The sequence below is a fragment of the Magallana gigas genome, chromosome 3 (genome assembly GCF_963853765.1).
Source record: "Magallana gigas chromosome 3, xbMagGiga1.1, whole genome shotgun sequence".
NCBI lineage: Eukaryota > Metazoa > Mollusca > Bivalvia > Ostreida > Ostreidae > Magallana > Magallana gigas.
In genome coordinates, this window is record NC_088855.1 from 31,448,420 (window position 1) to 31,469,679 (window position 21,260).

General features: G+C 32.2%; 1 protein-coding gene and 1 non-coding gene across 3 annotated transcripts in view; both read right to left on the minus strand.

Moving 5' to 3' along the window:
• Window positions 1-1,090: 1,090 nt before the first annotated feature.
• On the minus strand, window positions 1,091-3,991 carry LOC109619685 (uncharacterized). The gene is made up of 6 exons (XR_010712032.1): window positions 3,476-3,991; window positions 3,175-3,363; window positions 2,767-3,009; window positions 2,262-2,433; window positions 2,022-2,170; window positions 1,091-1,938 (listed from the first exon to the last, which is right to left on the minus strand). It is a non-coding gene; the product is annotated as an uncharacterized protein (transcript).
• A 4,004-nt stretch (window positions 3,992-7,995) lies between these two features.
• LOC117684213 (uncharacterized) overlaps window positions 7,996-21,260 on the minus strand; it is a 45,497-nt gene continuing 32,232 nt past the window's right edge. Inside the window, exons 6-8 of one of the 2 annotated variants that reach the window (XR_010712033.1) lie at window positions 18,775-18,882; window positions 8,568-13,522; window positions 7,996-8,246 (exon numbers count right to left, since the gene is read on the minus strand). Coding sequence is in view for 1 of the 2 variants with exons in the window: in XM_066079330.1 (XP_065935402.1) it covers window positions 10,062-13,522; window positions 18,775-18,882 (3,569 nt within the window). In the remaining variant the exon portion in view is untranslated. Of the gene's footprint in view, window positions 8,247-8,266; window positions 13,523-18,774; window positions 18,883-21,260 lie in introns of those variants that run through there. The other variant, XM_066079330.1, reaches the window with a different exon arrangement.

Genomic DNA, 21,260 nt, shown 5'->3' on the forward strand with positions numbered 1-21,260 from the left:
CTTATTCTCCTATCTTCTTAGGCCTAGTGGTTCAAAATGTAAAATGTTTACAAACAGATGGGTAAATAGTCGACGGAAAAAAGGTAGCCATAAAAGCTTACCTGATCTTTGGTTTAAGAGAGGTAAAACCCGTCAAAAGTTTAACAAATCTAAATGTCTTTTAGTTATTAATGATAAATCATGCTATACAACCATTATTTAAAGGTCAAGTGTAATGATTATGAATATGCTCCGTATGTCAATAAATGACCAATTTTATGAAAATAAACTATTATTTTAATATTAGCATATTTTTAAAACGACATCTTATAGTTAAAACAAGTGTCAAAAGTACTGATATTTTAACAATACCAACGACTTTACCTCCCCTGTTTATGACGTCATTAGAGACACCGAGAAAGTGGCTCATTTCATTGATAGTGATAGTGACGGTGAAATACCCGAAATTGATTTGACACTGAGAATTCAGCCGTACATGTACGAACCAATCTTAAGTTCTACTGATCGTACAATGACTAATTCGCCGGAAAGCGAATCGGAGATTGATCAAGCTGAAGAAGCATCATCCCAAGACATGGTGCAGGGTTCCGAGGAGGTCACTTTCGGTCCTGTCGACAGCTGGTATGCACAATTGACACCTATACAATTTGTAGAAAATGATACGCAGTGTTTTATCGATCTTTTAATTACACGTCTTGTTTTAATAAAGATGTTTTTTTAAAGAAACTGCAATATACAATACACACGCTTTAATATCAAGATATTATACTTTATATTATATATATACACAGTGCTATCAATTTGCAGTCTGTTCATGACGATCTTTGCTAAAACACATTTTCAACCCCCCCCCCCCCAACAAACAAACAAAAGGATTATCAATGACGATTGTCTTCACTCTCTAAACTGAATAAATTTCATTTTTTCCCCTACTATTTACATTTATTTACAGGCGTCAAGTGCAACTGTGACCTACAAGGGAACGTTCTATTAAGAACTGTCATGACATTGTCGTAAATATTTTTTTATTTCATGAAGTAGTCTATGTCCCGCAAACACGTACAGCAATGTCAATCTCTAAAAAATTTGAACCATTTGTTCCGGACAAATTCGAATTTATTTACTAGTACTTCGTCGTGGCATAAGTTCTATAACGATATCCACATTATCACATCAGAGCATGGACGTGTCCCAAATTAAAATGAAATTATTAACATTTTATAAAATTTAGGTGTTCATGTGGAAATTGTGTCCAAATGCCAACTGCAAAGGAAAACAAATGCTGTAGGCACACCAATGTTGTAGACAGCAAGGTTGAGGAACAGGATTTGGAATGCATCACTGAACATGAAGGCTTCATAGTTAACTGCTTAAATCATTATGTTTTAGAAACTTCATATTATGATAACGGTAGACTTGAAGAAGGTCAATTCATTCTCGAGTAAGTTTGATGGTTTTGGGGAGTAACTGTGAAATCATTCTAAATTAATTACCAGCTTATGAATGGAAGTAAATTGAAGTAACATTGCATACTATAGAACTTATTTTTTCATTGTATTTTTTTCACTTCCTTTTAATTTCAGACTCTACAGATATCTAGCATACAGAAGATTTGCCCGTTGGATTTACCACAGACTTGGAAAGAAAAATAGACGGATATTGCCTTCTTGTTGTGTGAACAAAATACGACAGACATTTCCTTCGCAAAACTATTGTGGCTTTAAGTATCCAAACTAATGGTATATTTATGATGTTTTCAATCAGTAAATCTGGATCTATGAGATGCTACAATGTTTTCTTTCCTTGCTCTTTGTTCCATTTGGGCTACTGGAACTGGCCTATGTCGATTTTCTAAAGCGTTGGCAGCACGGGCCTCTGCAAAAGAACTGTGGACTTCTCTTCTGAATATGAGCTCTTCAAAAAGTTCATCAGTGTAATCTGTAAATAGAAAATGTAGTTGTGATAGCATATGACCAAAAGATGTCAACATTCTGTTATGAAATTAGTTAACTTGCACCTACTGAAGGTTTGCTTGACTTTCACTTCTTTGGCAACTCCTTCACCATGCCTTCCTTTAGGGAATGAAACACTATAAATCAAATCGCCATTTTGATTTTTCGCTTGCTGTCTGGTAGAGTTTTCATTAATATGGAGGGCAGCTAAAAGTAACCTATTCAAAAAAATAACGTCATTTATGTTTGTATTATAAATTCATGATAAAAGAAAATTGAATGCTTGAATTTCCCCAATTTTTGCTTTACCTTGCTCCCATCTGTGCATGGAAGTAGTGCACAAACTTTGGGGCAAAATGGCACAGAACTTTATGAAAGGCCTCCAGTCCAGATGTCTGTTCTGCTGGGGATATTTTCTTGATATCTGTCATCAGAAGTCTGCCCTTGACAATTTTCTCCAACTCCTCGTAAGCTTTAAAACCTGATAATAACATTGAAATGTAAAGTGCAAGAAATTATCACTAAATGATAATTGATTAATTTCATGCTCAGTCTTCCCTTTCCCTTAAATTAAAAGATAAAGACAAGGTACATGTAACTGAGAATCTAATCATACAAGTTAGAATTATGATGTGATAATTGAAAATTGTATGAAATGAATTTTTTTTCAAGTGAACTAATACTGTACTATTACTTTCATTTTTCAAATACCACCATTGAATTAATAGTTTGTAAAAACCTGTAGTGTTAAGCCCAAAGTGTTTGATACAAGTTTAAAAGTATGTCGCTCTAATCTTGTGCTAGCTAGAAGTACCTTTCTTAATCCAAAGACGATCTTCAAGATCCCCATGTTCACACCGTGAGAACTTATTACCATGTCCTTCATGAACATTACAAACATGGTTTAAAATGGAACACCACTTCTGGGATACCAGCTCCCCATCCCCTTCACTGCTCATTGCACACCAGTAGGTGTGATTGCTGATTGACCTAGACCAATCGCCTCTGATCTCACAGTTCTTCTTTTTGTTCACTGCTTCCAACTTCTTAAAAATACCTTCAAGGAACAAATAGAAATTAAATTTTGTTTTCAAAATCTATAAATTCTGATTGATTTTTACATGAATTCTTGCTCACGGAATTCAGACATTAATATCTTGCGTTTTAATTTTTAAGATAAAAATAAATATTTGATAGAGTACAAATTTAAAAAAAAACATACCCTTTGCAATGTGCCAGCAATCAAACCAGTGTACAACTTCGGGATGGACTTCACGCATGTACTTTTTTTTATTTGGGAGTGACGGTCAGTTACTAAATGTGAAACTTGTAACTCCTCTTCTGCTATTTTAGCCAGTCCTCTCTGTAACCCTTCCAGTTCCATAGCATAAGAATTTTTAACTTCATTTTTCTAGAATTCAAAAATGTACTGCATAAAAGCACACACTTTGACCATAATGTTGCATAAAATATTTCACGGTCAAACTTGTAAAATAAAAAATAAGACATACAAATACATGTACCTGCACAAGCTGTGTATCCAGAATCTTGTTTGTCTTCAGGTCCATCAAGGTACAAGAAAGAAATTTGGCAGTGTGGCCTGGGGAGAAACATCGTCCATCTCCACCCAGTCTCAACGTCTCTCCAGACTCTCGTGCTGTAGTAAAGAGATGTAACTGCTCTCTTTGCCAAACATTTTCTATAGTTGGGACCAAATACAAAGACTGGATCTTTATATATGTTCCTATACTGAACATCTGCACTGAAGCATGCATACACAATGTTAAAAACTTGTGAGCACTGCCACCCGAAAACAAAATAGCTCCAGCAATAATCAAGTTTCCTAATGGCATAGAATTTGATGTAGGTTGACTTTCCCATTTTCTCTGAGTGTTACAGTTTTCACAAGAGCTCTTAATATCGATGTAAGAACCTAAAACTGTCTTTGACATGGAGCATGGGAACCAACAACTACAGCAAGATGTAAATAAATTATCTAGACAAGATTCAAACACAATGAAATATTATTGCCAAATAATATGTTTTATGTCATCATTGTATCGTTAATTCTATTTTTAGAAATTCTAATTTAAGTTCCGGTTTTTATTGGTTATTTTTAGTTAATTTGTCCATCATGTATCTATTTATAAATGCCTGTGCTTGTACCTTGTCATTAGCCAATGAAATGAGAGTATTTCGATCACGTGTATATAACTTTTGTTTTAAACTCAAGTGTGAGAAAGACGTGTTTCCGTAATCTAAGATATTGATCGCTTTGTAAAGTTTAACCCACCACCATCCCCATCTAACCGTCCAAACAATTTTATAATTCAAAACAGTCATAATAGCTTGTGCCAATATCAGAAATCCATTCTAATGTTTACATTGTGTGCATCATGGTTTTATTAGATTTATGGCAGAACTTTGTATATGCCACCTTAATTTTTTACATGTTTATATTAAGGGAGATCACCCTGCCATTGTTGTTTACTATTTTTGGTTATATTTTACCGGGTGATCTCAATATTTGTTCAGGTGTTTTTTAACTAATAAGGGAGATCCCACAGTACCTGTTACATAAGTCATTTTAATAAGTTTAAGTATTGACTTTGTCAGGGATCTCCCTGTTTGTGATGTGGTTTATTTGTACAAGTTTTTGATTCGTCATTAATAAATGACATTATTTCGTCAATGACCATTTAGTTGTTTTTTAAGGTAAAAAATTAACAAGCTGCAGTTCATAGATGGAACGAAAGATTTAAGTCTATTAATGGAATAAGCTTTATTGGTAACTGTTCAGATCAATGCATGGGCATAATAAACTTTCTTTCTTTGGCGGGGTTAATATCGTGATGTATATCATTCTGCTCCCCGTTGTCACTTTCCGGAACCCAGTCTAAATCACTCTCCTCACTTTCATCATTGTTGTCATTTTCAATACTGGACACAAAGCTGTGGCCAAGAAAATCATTTATGCAGCTGTCATCAGTCTGGGTACCTGTAGATATTCTTTCCACACCAGGAGAAGGTAAAACATCTATATCTGTCTGAATGCTTACATGCCGTCGCTGAATGAGAGTCATTATTGAAGATTGGATCAAGACAAGTGCTTTTTAATATTAAACTATGCTTTGTTATCATATTTATTAAGAATATATGTGCATAGTTTTTTCATCTTATCAGAGGTGCCAATGCAATCCAATAGATGATTTATTTCATCATAGGGAATCAATTTTTAGTAATTCAAATTTTATGCCATTAAGAACAAAAAGCTACCACTGATAAGAGATACCGGTAAATTGCATTAGATATTTATAGTAATTCTCGAATTTTATAAACAAACTCGCCACGGTCATACTTTAACAAAATACTCTTGAGTAGCAACAAAATATGACTAATTTCTCCAAAATATGTAGTTCACAAACAAAGGACCGCGAACGATAGCATTGTCTAGCCGCCTAACTAAAAGTCATTTTTTGAAAGTTGTCTAATTAAAGTTAATTTTTTATAATAATGTAAACATTTATGTATACTAGACTTTGACCCGTGCGTGCACGGGTTGACATTGCATATCGGACATTTACGAAATAGATACATTTAAGCCCGTTTTAACATTAATTTCAATGTAACCATTTATTATTAATGCCTCACATATACCCGTAATGTAACAACAAATTGCAGAATCGCCCTGTAGCGATTTTGGAGAAAATTAATGAAGAAGCATTGAAAATAACAGTCAAATTAATCATAATAAACCATTTTGAGACCGACTGTAAATACCTTTTATATAAAAATTTATTCCATATAATGTAAAAATTCTAGTACACTTTTTCAACAATGTACACGTATTTTCTTTGCTACAGAGACAATACACGGAACGCATTCTGTCGTAAAACCGGGTCCGTAGGACATTAATATATTTTTTCATTTTAACGATAAAACAATCCATACATTATATCTTCACTCTCCTAAGAGGTACACGAAGACAAAGTAGGCTAAGTACTAAGTAAATATGTATATTTGTTATTCTTTTATTTCTCTCAATCATGAAGGAATCATAAAATTATTATATATGAACAGAATATTATAGCAATTAAATTTCCAATGAAAATTTATCCGTATTTGTACTATCGTTTCTGAGTTTATTAATGCAAATATGATTTTGTGGAAACATAAACTAAAGATTCCGCTAGCGTGAATGTATTGCGCACGCGCTAGATTGTAAAATCCAAAAAATCCAGTTGATTTCCGGAATTTTTTGAGGAATTTTCACTGATTATTAATTAGCTAAGCTTGATTGAGAAAAAATAAAAACAAATTGGTAATCTTCAAGTACCAATGATGTTTAAAATATATATATAAAACAAAAGGCAATACTCTTCCGATTTATCGGTATTAAAGCTTAAATATTCGATTCTATTATTTTAATATAGTAGTATAGATTTTGATTTAAGGTGGCTCTATACACCACTTTTTGATGACGCAGTACGCAAAAAAGTAAATCTGGAAACATGCATTTCCGGTACTGGCTGATTTAAACTGAGGTGAATTGTATGGGAACCGCTATTTTGAAAAATTTGTTAAATGGATAGATTTAATTTGATAATTGGAAAATTCATTACTTACAAGTAATGTGGTATGTGACACCTTCACGTTGTGTGGTATTATTTATCGAAATAAACAATAAAATCAAGTATAAATTTTTAAAGAGTTTCTTTATAGCATCATCGATATGTTACACCGTCGCGCAGTGGGTAAGTGGGTTCACTACAAACCAGTAGGTCATGAGTTCGATTCCCGTTGAGAACAATAAATTTTTTAACTTTCCAAAAATTTCCAAAACGTATTTTTTGGTTGAATACCGTGAAAGAAAATTCTAAACAGGTGAAAATATTTCAATTATAATATACGTTAATGCACATTAATATCGACACCTAACGGGGATGAGAGGGTTGCTTTGAATTTCTCTCAGGTTGGGATATATAAATCCTATTAGCCTAGTCAATGTTCCCCTTTATTTATTTGACTTAGTTTTGCACTAAAGCGAATATATTCACTTATACAGGGCAAAGTCTATAATGAAATATGCATGTATTTATCATTCCAACATTATATTTAGGAAATTTTCTTCAACTCAGAAATGAAAAGTCCCCAAGGTGTTTCGGCCTTGGGACTTAGGAACGATAACCCTTACATGAGGAACTTTCATACCAAATAAAATTTAAAATATTTTTTGTGTTTATTTGCAATTGTTTTCATTCAATTTTTTATTTCACATTTATTAAAATACATTTTCTTATAACATCAAGCAACTTTTTCAGATGATTTGTCAACAGAGTAAGAAAATATGAAAAAATATGTTTTGGGGAAATACTTAAAAAATTGCAATAATAACATTTTTGAATGTTAAGAAGTGTTATATTTTTTTTTATGTGTCCGAAGGAAATATCCATCATATGACAATATAATTTCTCTCAATTTGTTGATAGCTGTCTTTTTAAAAAATATTTTACAAAAACACTAAAAAACATTAAAAAAAATTCTTTTAAGATACCTATAGTATCCCTATCGTCATTTTAATATTTGATAAGCATATGTTTTTTGGTCTTCTATTGAAAATTGGAATAAACTGTGGGTGTATAGAGCCACCTTAATATAAATGATTTGGTCAAACAAAGAGAGATAACTTTGTATTTTGGGTTAAAATAGCTCATTTCATAATAGAAAATAACGGACAACGGAAATGTTTTTTAAAACATCTTTCCCCCCGAGAAACAAAATTTCCTTTTGAGGGGTTCTAATTATTGTTATTTAACATATTTTTACCAAAGGGTTTGTTGTTTCACGGGGGGGGGGGGGGGGGGGGACATATGTCTACAGACTGCAAAACATTCCAAAAAAAAAAGAATTTTGCTTTGAAAACTAATTAACAGATATGAATTAATATGAAATTTTACTTTAATATATATCGTAAATATGTTATTATTAAGTTTTTATGCATAAAAGAGACTGATTTCAATGGAATGTTTTTAGACTCCGTGTTAGCAAAACTTTTGTTTAAAAATGAATAATTTGATTACAAATTTTATTTTGATATAAATTGATTAGGAGTTGATTATACTTTTTAGTAGAAAACTTAGTTTTTAAATATCTGACAGGAATTCCGAAATATTTGGATGTAAAATGTAGGCGGGAAACGGGCGTTAGCGTTCGCAGCTCTGTTATGTATATCTTGATCTTCATTCTGCATTGTGTACATTTCTGCATCCAGTGGTACATCATTCCGTCCAAAACCTAAAATTCACCAATCCTGAGGAATTATTATATTATTAATATCTTAATAAATTAAAATTTAATTAAAAATGTGCACTATAGCTGCTAAATAAATTACAATAGACAATATGGTTTTAATGCAACAACTCTTGTTTACTCTCGTTGACGCTTTACTCTAAATAAGGCCCATTCGTGATTTTACTATACAGCTGAGCAGCTTGAATTTCCTCTGAACTTGTAGCCAATAATTGTTTACTCGCGTAAAAGATCATGAGGTTAACATACATTAACATTAACAGATTGTATATTAATATGAAGGAAAAAGAGCACGGAAAATCTTACGCTATATCGTCTTCTTTTTGCGATTTTTTCGATGGCTGTTGACCTCCGACCACTTCGTATGACCGACTCAGTCGACTGACTTGGAGATCTTTTTAGTGTCTTTTCCATGGGGTTGGTGTAGTCAATATTGAAGGTATTGTCCCAGGTTTAAACATTTTAGATTTTACCTGAAATCCGACGTTGTTAGCTACGTCAGGATTTACTGAGAGCTGACGTTTGTCAAAATGGCGTTCGCACAATTTGGTGTATTGTGAGGGTTCAAACCCGTCTCTCTTCAGCCTCAGAGTTCATTTTTTTTTTAAATTTTGGGTCTCTGGGAAATAGGTACATGCTTAGACCCTGACCAAACTTTATCGTACAATTAAGTGCGGCACACTGCACCATTGTAACGATCACATGCGCTTTCCACGCTGTCGTCTGCGTATATCGGTCAGATCGGAATGTCTCTGATGACGTCAATTTACGCAAGAGAAAAAACTCCTTCAGTATTACAGATCGATATGTCGTAGGATGATCTTTTGAATAAAATAAATGGGAATGTCGATGTAAAATAACTAAATGTGACTTATTATCTCATTTAAAACATAATAATGAAGTAATTAAATTAGAAAAAACTGTGCCTCCAAATTTTATTAAACTTGACCTTTAAAAACACATTTTATATATAGGTCTTTTAGATTGTGTTTGTTTCTTAGCAAAATATCTTCACAGATATTTTAAGTTACGCAAATATTAGTTAGGGTACTAATGTTTCAAAAGATATCGTAACATATACATGTATACATTTTGGATATTCAAACCACTTTCTCATAATTTTTTCCTTCTGACAAAATGCAAGGAAAAACGAATTTGGTTCATGCATATCTTCGACAGTGTTGCTCAATGTTAAATAAAAATTATTTAATTTTATCATATTAATCATCCAACCCAAATAAATTGAAATTAAATGCATATCCACTTAAATCCTAATGTATTTTAATTATAAGTGACAAATCATGCTATACAACCATTATTTTAAAATACATTTTATATATAGGTCTTTTAGATAGTGTTCAAGTATGTTTCTTAGCAAAATATCTTCACAATTATTTTTACTTACACATATATTAGTTAGGGTACTAATATTTTAAATAATATCGTATCATATATACATTTTGGGTATTCAAACCACTTTCTCATAATTTTTTCCTTCTGACAAAATGCATGGAAAAACGAATTTGATTCATGCATATCTTCGACAATGTTGCTCAATGTTAAGTAAAAATTGTTTAATTTTATCATATTAATCATCCAACCCAAATAAATTGAAAATAAATGCACACCCACTACTGTTCTGATAAAGTTTCCATGATTATGCAATATAGAGACGACTTAAGCCTGCGGCCGCGAATACTAGAACTAGTAAACTAATAATCCAGCAGCACGTTTGGACAAACTATGAAAAAGCAATCACATTGTTCCTTTTTCTAAGTAATAATTTCCACTTCTATCGTGTCAGTGTTGATTATTATCTATAAAAATCTCCAAATTATTCAATCTTGCTCCATTTCTTATCAATAGTATCACGGTGCTATAGTGTCTGTTACTATAAGCTAGAGAGAGAGGACTTGATCCATCGTTTAAACATAAGTTGATATCGGCTCCATTACGGAGCAAAATTTGTACTATGCTATCATGTCCATAAAGACAAGCTAAAAAGAGAGGGACATTCCCGTTAATTTCTCTTGAATTGATAGTTGCTTCATTTTGTAGTAAAAGTTGCAAAATCCTTTCATGTCCCATCTTGCAAACTGCAAAAAGGGGACTTGTTCCGTCTTTCAAACATAAATTGATATCTGCTCCATTACTGAGTAGCAATTTTACAATGCTATAATATCCTTTTAAACAAGCTATATAAAGTGGACTAGTTCCGTTTTCTGAACATAAATTAATGGCTGCTTTATAATCCAGAAGAATTTGAACAGTACCATAATTTCCATTTTCACAAGCTTTAAAAAGAGGACTGATGCCATTTTCTTCACATAAATCAATGTCTGCTCCATTGTTCAGTAAAATTTTTACAGTGCTTTCGTGTCCTTTTAGACAAGCTATAAACAAAGGACTAGCTCCGATATCCAAACATAAATTAATATCTGCTCCATTACTCAGTAAATATTTTACAATGCTATCTTCACCATTTTCACTGGCTATATAGAGGGGACTAGCTCCATTTTTATTACACAAATTGATGTCAGCACCATTTTTATGTAAAAGTACAACTGTTTTTAAATTTCGAGTTTCACAAGCGATGTAAATGGGACTGGGATTGATTCCTGTTTTTCCACATAAATTAACGTCTGCTCCATTCTTTAATAAAACCTCCACAATTCTATCATGTCTCTTTTGGCAAGCTATTAAAAGAGGACTGGTTCCGTCTTTCAAACATGAATTAATATTTGCTCCACTGCTTAGCAAAACACGAACAATACTATCATGGTTGTTTTGACAAGCACAAAACAAAGGACTCCCTCCGTTGTTTTCAAAGGAATTGACGTTTGCTCCATTTTTCAATAGAAGACGCATTGTGCTTTCGTGTCCATTACTACAAGCTATATGGAGAGGACTTGCCCCATGTTCTGTACGTAAATTAACATCAGCTCCCTTAATCAGTAAGAGTTTTACAATGCTTTCATATCCGTCTTGACTAGCAATAAATAGAGGAGTGAATCCATTTTCAAAACGTAAATTTATTTCTGCTCCATTAGTTATCAACAGTTGTAAAGTGCTTTCTAGGCCACTTTTACAAACTGTGATGAGTGGACTGACAAAGGCTTTCCTATATGAATTGATGTCCACTCCATTATCAAGTATAAGTTGAACAATGCTATTGTGTCCGTTTTGACATGCTATAAAAAGAGGACTTGCTCCATTGTTCAAACAGGAATTGATTGATGCCCCTTTACTCAGTAAAAGTTGTACAATGCCATTGTGTCCGAATTGGCAAGCTATATAAAAAGGACTTACTCCACCTTCCTCACATAAATTAATGTCTGCTCCATTAGCAATTAAAAGTTCTGCAATGCTTTCACGTCCGTTACGGCAAGCAATTAAAAGAGGGCTGACTCCATTTTTCAAGCATGAATTTACGGCTGCTCCTTTACTTAGTAATAGCTGTATGGTACTCTTATTTCGTGTATAACAGGCTTGAATTAGAGGACTTGCTCCGTTTTCATTACACAAATTAATGTCAGCTCCATTTTCCAGTAAAATTTCTATAGTTTTTTTGCACCTTATTGTACTTGATTGATCTTTTCCTTTATTTTCTTCGGTCTCGTTTCCAGCAGCTAACAGTAAGGGAGTGTAGCCATTATTTTTATCACTGTCAAAAATTAAATTCACATCGATGTCGAACTGTATCAGTTCGCATAATATTTCAAAATTATGGAACGCTGATACAATGTGAATTGGATTCAAGCAATTCCAGTTTTCTATAAAACATTTTTCCACTTCGCTTTTCAAAAACATATGAAACAACTCCAATGAACCATTGCAGCAAACTGCAGAAAACAGACAATTATCGGTGAAAACATGTGGTACATTTTTCAGAGATGTCAAACAGTAGAGTGATAAATCTGTATGACAAAATACGATCAATGCAAACAGTGGTGATATTTGGTTTTCTAGACACACAAAGACAAATCTTGACAACAATGATTCTTTTAATTGCTGGATAAATTCTTCTTCTTTGATTTGAATCTTTGTTTTTACAAGTAATTGCTTCAGTTTTTCTGGATTGTGTTTAAATTCTTTAATCAAAACTCCCGCCACTTTTTCATTCTTTAAACAGGGATTAAAAAAAACATCTAAGAAACGATCTCCAAACATGCCAGTGAAGAGTCTTTTACCAAGATCATCAATGTATTTGTCGCTAAGATAAATAGTAAACTGGTCAGTTTTTTCCTTACAACTTTCTAGATTCACTCTTTTTCTGAGGAAATCAATGTCAGCGTATTTAATTGTATCAGCGGGATAATCTGATCCAAACACAAATGTTGTAACCTCCATCACAAAGTCATGATAAAAATGAAAGACGTCGCCTATTTTCTTAACAAAAAAACCCTTCAGAGATTCAAGATGGTCACTAATACTATAAGGCGCAGCGTTTTTCTTCATTCCACATAGTTCACATGCACGTTTAAATTTTTCTCTGGAAGTTTCGTTTTCGAGTAAATCACTTACGCATAGAGCATTGTTAAAAAAAACAAGCAGAACAAGAGCACAGTATTTTTCTTTGTGTAACTCTCTGAAATCTCTTATTTCCTCCTCAAAAACCGCTACAGGTTCTTTAAAAAATCGCAGTCCTATTTTAAGGTTTTCTTCATTGCTAAAATATAGTTTGCACAATAATGGAAAATATGCTTCAATTCGAAATATTTCTGCAAATTCATCCTCAGATAGTTTTTTGTTTGAGGAATGACAGTTCCAAATTAGCATTTTTTCATTATCATTTAATTGAAATTCTCCATTACTGATGTCTACAATGTTTAATTTTTCTTTAAACACTCCTTTTACTCTGTTATTATTCAGAATATATTTTCTACAAGACAGTAACAGTTTGACTTTCTTTAAACAAGCATTTAAAGGATCTTCGTGTTTCCTCCATGAACTATACGCCATTTCGTCAAATGATTCTTTGCCTATTGGATCGTTGAGTATGAAAAGGATCTTGCTTTGCAACAAATATGCATCAACAATTTTTGCTACATCATTAACCGGTCTGACGATCCATCCTTGACTCCTATATTTAAGTGCAATGTGTTGAATGATAGCTGATTTTCCTGATCCTGAATGACCGGCCACAATAACCAAATTCTGTCTTTTTATGAGTTTTTCAACTTCTTTACAAGCATTTGTTGATACAAACAGATAATTGTCCTGCTGCCACTGCTCAAAAACAGCCTGGTCAAATGCTGACTCTAATAAATAATAAAATTGAGTACAATCTTTTCATGTTTACACTTCAGGCAATACATGTAGCTAGGGAATATTTTTTCTGAATTTAATCATATGAAATATCATTTGGTTTTTTTCTTCCAAAGAATATTAATATTCATAATATGATTAATTAAAAATTAATAATTATTATTATTACAATGAGCTGGGAAATCATTTCCCAGCTCATTGTAAATTCATCAGACAACTGTGTCCTTTGTCAAACAATACCCCAAAATTTAAATGCGTGCTTAATAGTGTGCGCAACTCACCGGCGCAGAAAGCAGAAAATAATGACCCCCATAGAATGATGACCGGGAGTCATTTTTATACGTAGAATAATGACCCTGTAGAATGATGACTCCCTAAAAAATTCAAGTTTTTCAGTACCATTTCTTGTTATATGTAAAATAATCTCTACAATATTGTCAATTTTTGCAGTAAACAGAAAGTTGCTTAAAATTGAAATTCCTATTCATATAAACTTAAAGTAACTGGAGGAATATATTTTAGAAAAAAAATGTTTCGTTATAACAGGATACTGATATTGTACCAAGATATACTCAGTAGTTCTCTTCACAACGAGCTATATGTATCTCATTGTAAGAGTAAAAACACATTAAAATTATTTCGAGATACAAGTCACTATATAACGAAATTTGTTTATTGGCGATGAAAGAGCAGACTCTTTATTGATCATGAATTATATTTACATTGACCGTTAAACCCCTGCAAGTGCAGCATCTAGAATTAGTGATGAAAATGATGAAAAGTTTACCCCACTGTTTGGACTTATAACTCTGTTTTAAATTTTTTTTTCGTTTTACTTTAACATTACTTAAAATAAATAAAAGCCGATATTGGTTTCTGTTTTGTGAAGTCATATTTCAGAAAAGATTTTTTTTCGATCCACCAAATAAAATATTTGTGTGTCGAGGAACCTTTAATCAAATATTAAGAGGGCTCAGTGGTCATTCATTTTTACACAATTTAAATCTGCTAAGAAGAGGAGCTCTGTATAAATATATAGGAAACTAAACATTTTAAAGCTAAATTTTAAGTTGAAAGCAGATCTAATTTGTTGACCACCTAGTGTCCTTAAAAACTCTCTCTATGTAAGGTAACATTATACTTCAGTCCGTTCCTTCACGGTGATCACAGATGCGCTGTGTTTACTTTTACATATAATTGCCATTAAAAATTTGTTTACCAAAAGAATAAAATCTTAAATTTGAAGTACATGTAAGTGCTTTTCCACCTATATCTTACCAACGCCTTTAGAAATAATATCGTATATATTCGATTAGTGTTTATTATCTATTAAGATATATTACTGTAGTCAGGTTATCTTCACACAATTGTTTTGAACAAATAAAGTTCTATTCATTATCACAAATACAAAATTACAACAAATGTTTAGAATATCGATGTATATATAATACATAGAAGAAAACAAAACTAACGTAAAATGGTTCTAAAAAATCACTTTCCTCCAGAATTGTAAATAAGAAGTATTCATATTCCTACGCTACCTGTCTCCTTCGTCTTTTCACTAAATTATATGTCATTCTTCGATTGACAATTTTATTCACCAATGAATATTGCTTATATTATTACAACAAGTAATACTTTCATGATTTCTATTTGTTAATTATTACAATATTTCCTCTGACAGAGAATGTTAATTATTCATTGTGTCTGAATATGTTTTTTTTTTTTTTTTTAATCACAGAATGGTTATGCAACACATGCACAAATTTCTGATCACACTCGTGTAGACCTATTAATTTGTTGCTGATGCAATTGTAAAATTGCGATAAAATATAGTTCAGCAAGCTAAGCATAAATTTTGAAAATTAAATATCGTTTTTATTAATAAAGTTATCAAAAATTATTCATGGCAAAGTAACAAAGTACAGTTTAGCAGATTTCCCGCCATATGTCGACGAGAGAAGAGATCCAACTGTTAACAATCAATTTGTGGCAATGTAAGTGTGTTTGTATGGGATTGCCACGGATATGAAAACTATTATACAATTAATTTATCATAGGTACTAGAACACATGTTATATGTTTTGGTTTTATATATTTAAACCTGTAGCCATTGGCTACTATTTATAGCATATAACCTGTAGAACAGGTATTCAAGTTAAGCACGATTTTCACTCATTCGAAGGCTTTTCTTTGCCGCATTTGCACAATCCCCACCCACCCACCCACTGGTTTAGTGACATTAAAAAATCAAGGACTGTGCACTATGCAAAATGTTTTATTTCAGAAAGAAGTTTGAAGAATCTTTATATGTATTTGTACGTGTAAATAAATGCAGCAAAATAAGCGCTTCCTTGCCATGTAGTTCGGTGTTTATAACTTCAAAATCAGCTGAGAGTGAAAATTCGGGTAATATCTAAGTCAAATATCTTGGATACGGGGTAACCGATTTCTATTCTTCTTTACAGCGGAGGTTATTTTTTCTACAGGGGCCATTTTTCTTCATGTTGGACAGGACGAAAAATAACCCCTAGGTTTTTTTTAATAGCCCAATTATTCTTCTACTGCTGGGGGGGGGGGGGTTCATTATTATAAGTCGAAAAATGACCCCTGTCATTATTCTACGGAAGTCATTATTCTTCGTTACACCGGCACATTGTTTACAATATACATATTTTGATATTTCATACGACTAACCAATTACTTTTTTTGTAACCGATCACCATCATTCCTCCCGAGTTAGATTAACCGGTTAAAAATTACCACCCCTAATAAAAACAGTTCACAAATTTTATATCCTTTTTTTTCTGTGTTTGAAAAATACTTTTCTCACAAATTTCATTTTTGTATGTTGATTCGAACTTTTTGTTTTTGACATTGAGCTGCATGTCAAATTTCTTTTCTATTATGCCTTCAATTTACTAATATTAAACAATATTGATATCAATGCATAATAAAAGTGCAAATAACTTCAACACTTCTTGGTGCAAGTTTCGTCTTTTTGTGTTTTAAATTCCTTAAACTACACCACCTGTCTATGCAATTTCGAGACAACCGTCTTCTTGTCTGGAAACCAAATGTTGTTCAGACCGATGGAGCAGTTAATCCTATTAAAAATTTCTTATTTTGGTGATTTATTTGTTTGTTTTATTTCTCAAGTAATCTTAATTCATACAATTCATACAATTAGACTAAGAAAACATAATATGGTAACTTAATCGTAGAATTGCTGAAAAATCATTAAAAAATTGGTAATGAGGAACCATTCTTTGAATTCTATGAGGTAATAATTATGGTCGGGACGTGATCGAATCTACATGTATCACAAATCTTCTCGGACTTATTTTGATTCCTTATTCTCGAATTTAAACAATACCAAATGAAGAAATTATAAACCCTCAAACTATTTGTAATGTATATACACAGTCCATTGTGATTAATTGTGGTTTTACAAAAGAATTATAAGCTGATAGCATAACAACTATGCCATCTACCGACATTTTCATATTCTACGGAATGTCGTTTACGTGCATGATAAGTTTCCAGTAAATGCAAATATGAATTGTAAACTATATAACGTAAAATTGATAATATCGAGAAAAAGAATGTGAGATCTCTATTATCTTAAAATTCTTTGGAGGGGGAACAGGGCGTTGCAGTGTAAAATCCTTTGATATTTTTAGCCTAAACTCTTTGTGAAAAAGTATGAATTGCCTTAATTTTCACTGATTTTTTTCAAGCATTGTGCAATAAGGAAATTAGACTGAATGAATTGATTAAATGAATCTGTTACGTTATGTAAACCAGAAGCCCAAAGGCCTTAGCGGTCAACTGAGTACCATAGCCCACACACAGTATTGTTGAGGAATAACATTTAATTATTCATTTCATTAAGCTTCATCCTGGAGTAAAAAAATCTAAAAACATGGTAATGACCATCCCCTCCCCTACCTGAAATCTTGCAATAAAAACTATGAAATTGGTAATTTTAATGAAAAACTTTAACATGATAAGAGTGCAGGATCGGATATTGAAGACATTATAATGATAGGAAATAATTTTCCCAAAAATTTTTCACTTCAAGATAGTTTTACATGTATGTTTTCATAATTAAAAAAGGATGGCTAGCATTCATACTTTCCCTAAACAACTCCCTTCAATCCCCGGGGACCGGACAGAAATTCTTCCACAGGGCATTTATATAAGAAAAGGTAGACTATTTTATTTTCTCAAATAATTTGCATTCATTCTTATGTCCGCATATCTAACAAAAGAATTCAGCCTTTGTCAGCATATAAAAAAACAACCCAACCCCCCGCCAAAAATAGAATGAACTCTTGCCCAATGGGGCAAAAGCTTTCATGATATATGTATCTTAACTTTGATACCAGCTTCATTCATTCTCTTTTCTAAAAATGTATTCATTTCTTTTATTTAAACTTTAAGCAGAACAAAAGAATGAATTTGTAAAAGATAATAATATAATAACCCTAACTAAACTAAACCAGCAGGCAGAACCCCTGCCGTGAAATTCAATTTAAGAAGACAGGTTCTGTTCAGATCCAGTAAAACTGAAGAAGAAGATTCTTAAATGATATGCACTAACACTATACGACCATATTGGTAGAAGGCTTTATATGCAGTCAATTTCTATTCAGTGCAAAAAGTTATGTAAAATGTTTTTTTTTAGAGTGACCCGCATTCGTTCACCAACCAATTGCACAATTTAATCAAGGTGGCATGGGACACTCCCATGTTGTGACGTATTGTTTATCAAAATAAACAATAAAATAAAGTGTAACTATATAAGTAGTTTCTTTCCACAAATGGTCACCTAACTCAGTAGCGCAGTGGGCTAGAGGGTTTACTACGAAACTGTAAGTCATGAGTTCGAATCCCGCTGGAGGTTTTACAATATTTACCTTTTCAAGTATTTTTAAAAGCTATTTTTTGGTTAAATATTGTAAAATTTGAAAATTATAAACCGGTGAAATTTGTTCAATTAAATAGTACCTTTATTCACATTAATATCGACAGATGTCCCATACCACCTTAACGTGGCTCTGAGCGAAAAAGAAACTTAAAATCACAAAACCACCAAATATACTAGTAAAACAATGTAATGGTAAAACTAGTAATCAATCCTTTAACTCAATTTGATTGGATTCTTATTATAATGTTTTGACCTAACAAAAATGAACTGAAATAGACATATAATTATCAAATTGAAATCATAAAGATATACCTTCATTCGTAGATTTCATTGTATTACATTGATTCTCTTGAATAATTGATTTCAGTTCCGTCTCTTCTTGCGCCTCTGCATCAAGATCTCTCTGATATATCAGATTATCTTAAATTACAAAATGAAAGATCTTTATATCGTTTGTAATTAATATCAAGTGAGAGGTATCATTTAGTAATAATATTGAATCGCCAAATATTATTTTCTTTAATACATACGAATAATCTAAGGGTCAAATTCCTCTTTACTCTAATCTCATTACTTCAACGAAAAATGTTTTAAGTTTTGAGAAAATTTTATTGCATAAGGATACTTTCAACATGAAGTACATGTCATTTACACTGAAGAAAAATGTTAACAGACATTTAGTACAATTACAAGAATATGTCGTGTACTTATGGGGGAGAATGCGTTTAATTCATGTTTGTTGTTACTTAATCTTGGTCTACCTTTATGTTCAAAACGCTTGAATTGATTGGAAATAATGACATAAACTGTAGATCCAACTTTTTGTTTTGTTCCACCCAAAAAAAAAGCGATTACTCTTACTACCCAAAAATATTCTGGAATCAATGTGAAGTGTACAAAGGGTCCTTATAATGTGAAAAAGTTAATACGTTTAAATTTAGAATTATATTTTACCAGCTACTGATAGCATTTGGGTTTATATCTATATACTTAATGCAGAGAAAAAAATAATTTGTTTGATAACCAGACTGAAGGCTTTGTAACGCATTCTCAAGTTTGTGATGGTGGTTTCGACAGGTCTATTACAAAATTCATGGGCAATGACTATCACAATTTAAAAGAGGACATTTATGGACATAATAGAAATGCATTCGGTTTATCTCTCCCTATTATGAATGAACGGAATTTTAAAATTGTATTGATCTTAAATATATGACCATAAAGGTTCTATCCAAGGATTTCAATCCGAGACCAATGGATAGGCAACTCACTTTGAAAAAAAAAAAATTCAAAGTGGGTTAAATTTAGGACCAAGTAAACAAACTGTGGAAACATTTTTAAGTTTTAAACATTTTTACAAACTGGTTTAAATTTTTTTCTGAAAGATTATTTATTCCAATGTAAAAAATTCAGTCCCTTGTCGTGGCTCCATCATACTCCTGGGAATCATACACATTTGACTAAATTCATGAAGCAAACAATTTTCCGAATTCGGCATTTTTGTTCGATATAATACGGGTTTAAACTCAAACAACAGTATATTTAGTCATCCAGTGTTGATAAGGAAATAAAACAACAGAAAACACGTTCATATATTGATAAAACTGTAGGAAAACGAACAGTTTTCATATGATATTCCAGTTTCTCATACAGCGGCGTTGACCCCGTGATGTCACAGTTCATCTCGCGCCAAATCGGCTAAATTAAAAACTCGTTCAGGTATGAAATCGGGTTTTCCCCAAATATCTCGAAAACTACTAATGCGATCGCTGTAAAATTTTCAGGATGATGTTTTTTTAAATGTGATCAAGTAATTATTTCGGAAGGAATTACGTTGGTCTTAATTTCTTATTTAATAAAGTGCAACTTAAAATTTCTTTCGAGCGCTATGGTCAGCAATTTAACGCTATAACTCCATATAGCTTAAATTGTTATACTGACAACGAATCATTATGTAATCTGAATAAACTTGCACATTTTGACAAAGGATGTAAATAAATGTAAAATGAATTCCATTATCGTATTTTTAAAAGAATACAAGACAGACTTAATCATGCAGTCATCTTGAACTTTCGCCTTGGTCCGTTTATAATCCCGTGTTTGTTTGTTAAAGAATACATACTATTTTGATTGATATTAGTCCAATATCAATATTATTGAATAATCAAGCGACATCATTTGTAATTTATACGAGGAAAAGACCCCCCCCCCGTTACTATTTACGAATATGTATTATCAATATTATTAATCATTTAATAATGTCACGGGAAAATCATTCGAAAGAATGACAAAATTGACAAAATATGTTTTTTATAACAATAGTGCTTTGATTAGTTGTCATTTTGCTACATATGCTGTGCATTTGTATGCAAAATGTGTTACACATTTGACTAAATTCATGAAGCAAACAATTTTCCGAATTCGGCATTTTTGTTCGATATAATACGGGTTTAAGCTCAAACAACAGTATATTTAGTCATCCAGTGTTGATAAGGAAATAAAACAACAGAAAAAAATGTTCATATATTGATAAAAAAAAAATGCAAGAAAACGAACAGTTTTCATATGATATTCCTGTTTCTCATACAGCGGCGTTGACCTCATGACGTCACAGTTCATCTCGCGCCAAATCGGCATGATTCAAAACTCGTTCAGGTATGAAATCGAGTTTTCCCCAAATATCTCAAAACTACTAATGCGATCGCTGTAAAATTTTCAGGATGATGTTTTTTACACGTAGATCTCCATTATATTAAAAATTGACCCGGCACTGCAGGTACCCTTTAAACAAACTTGAA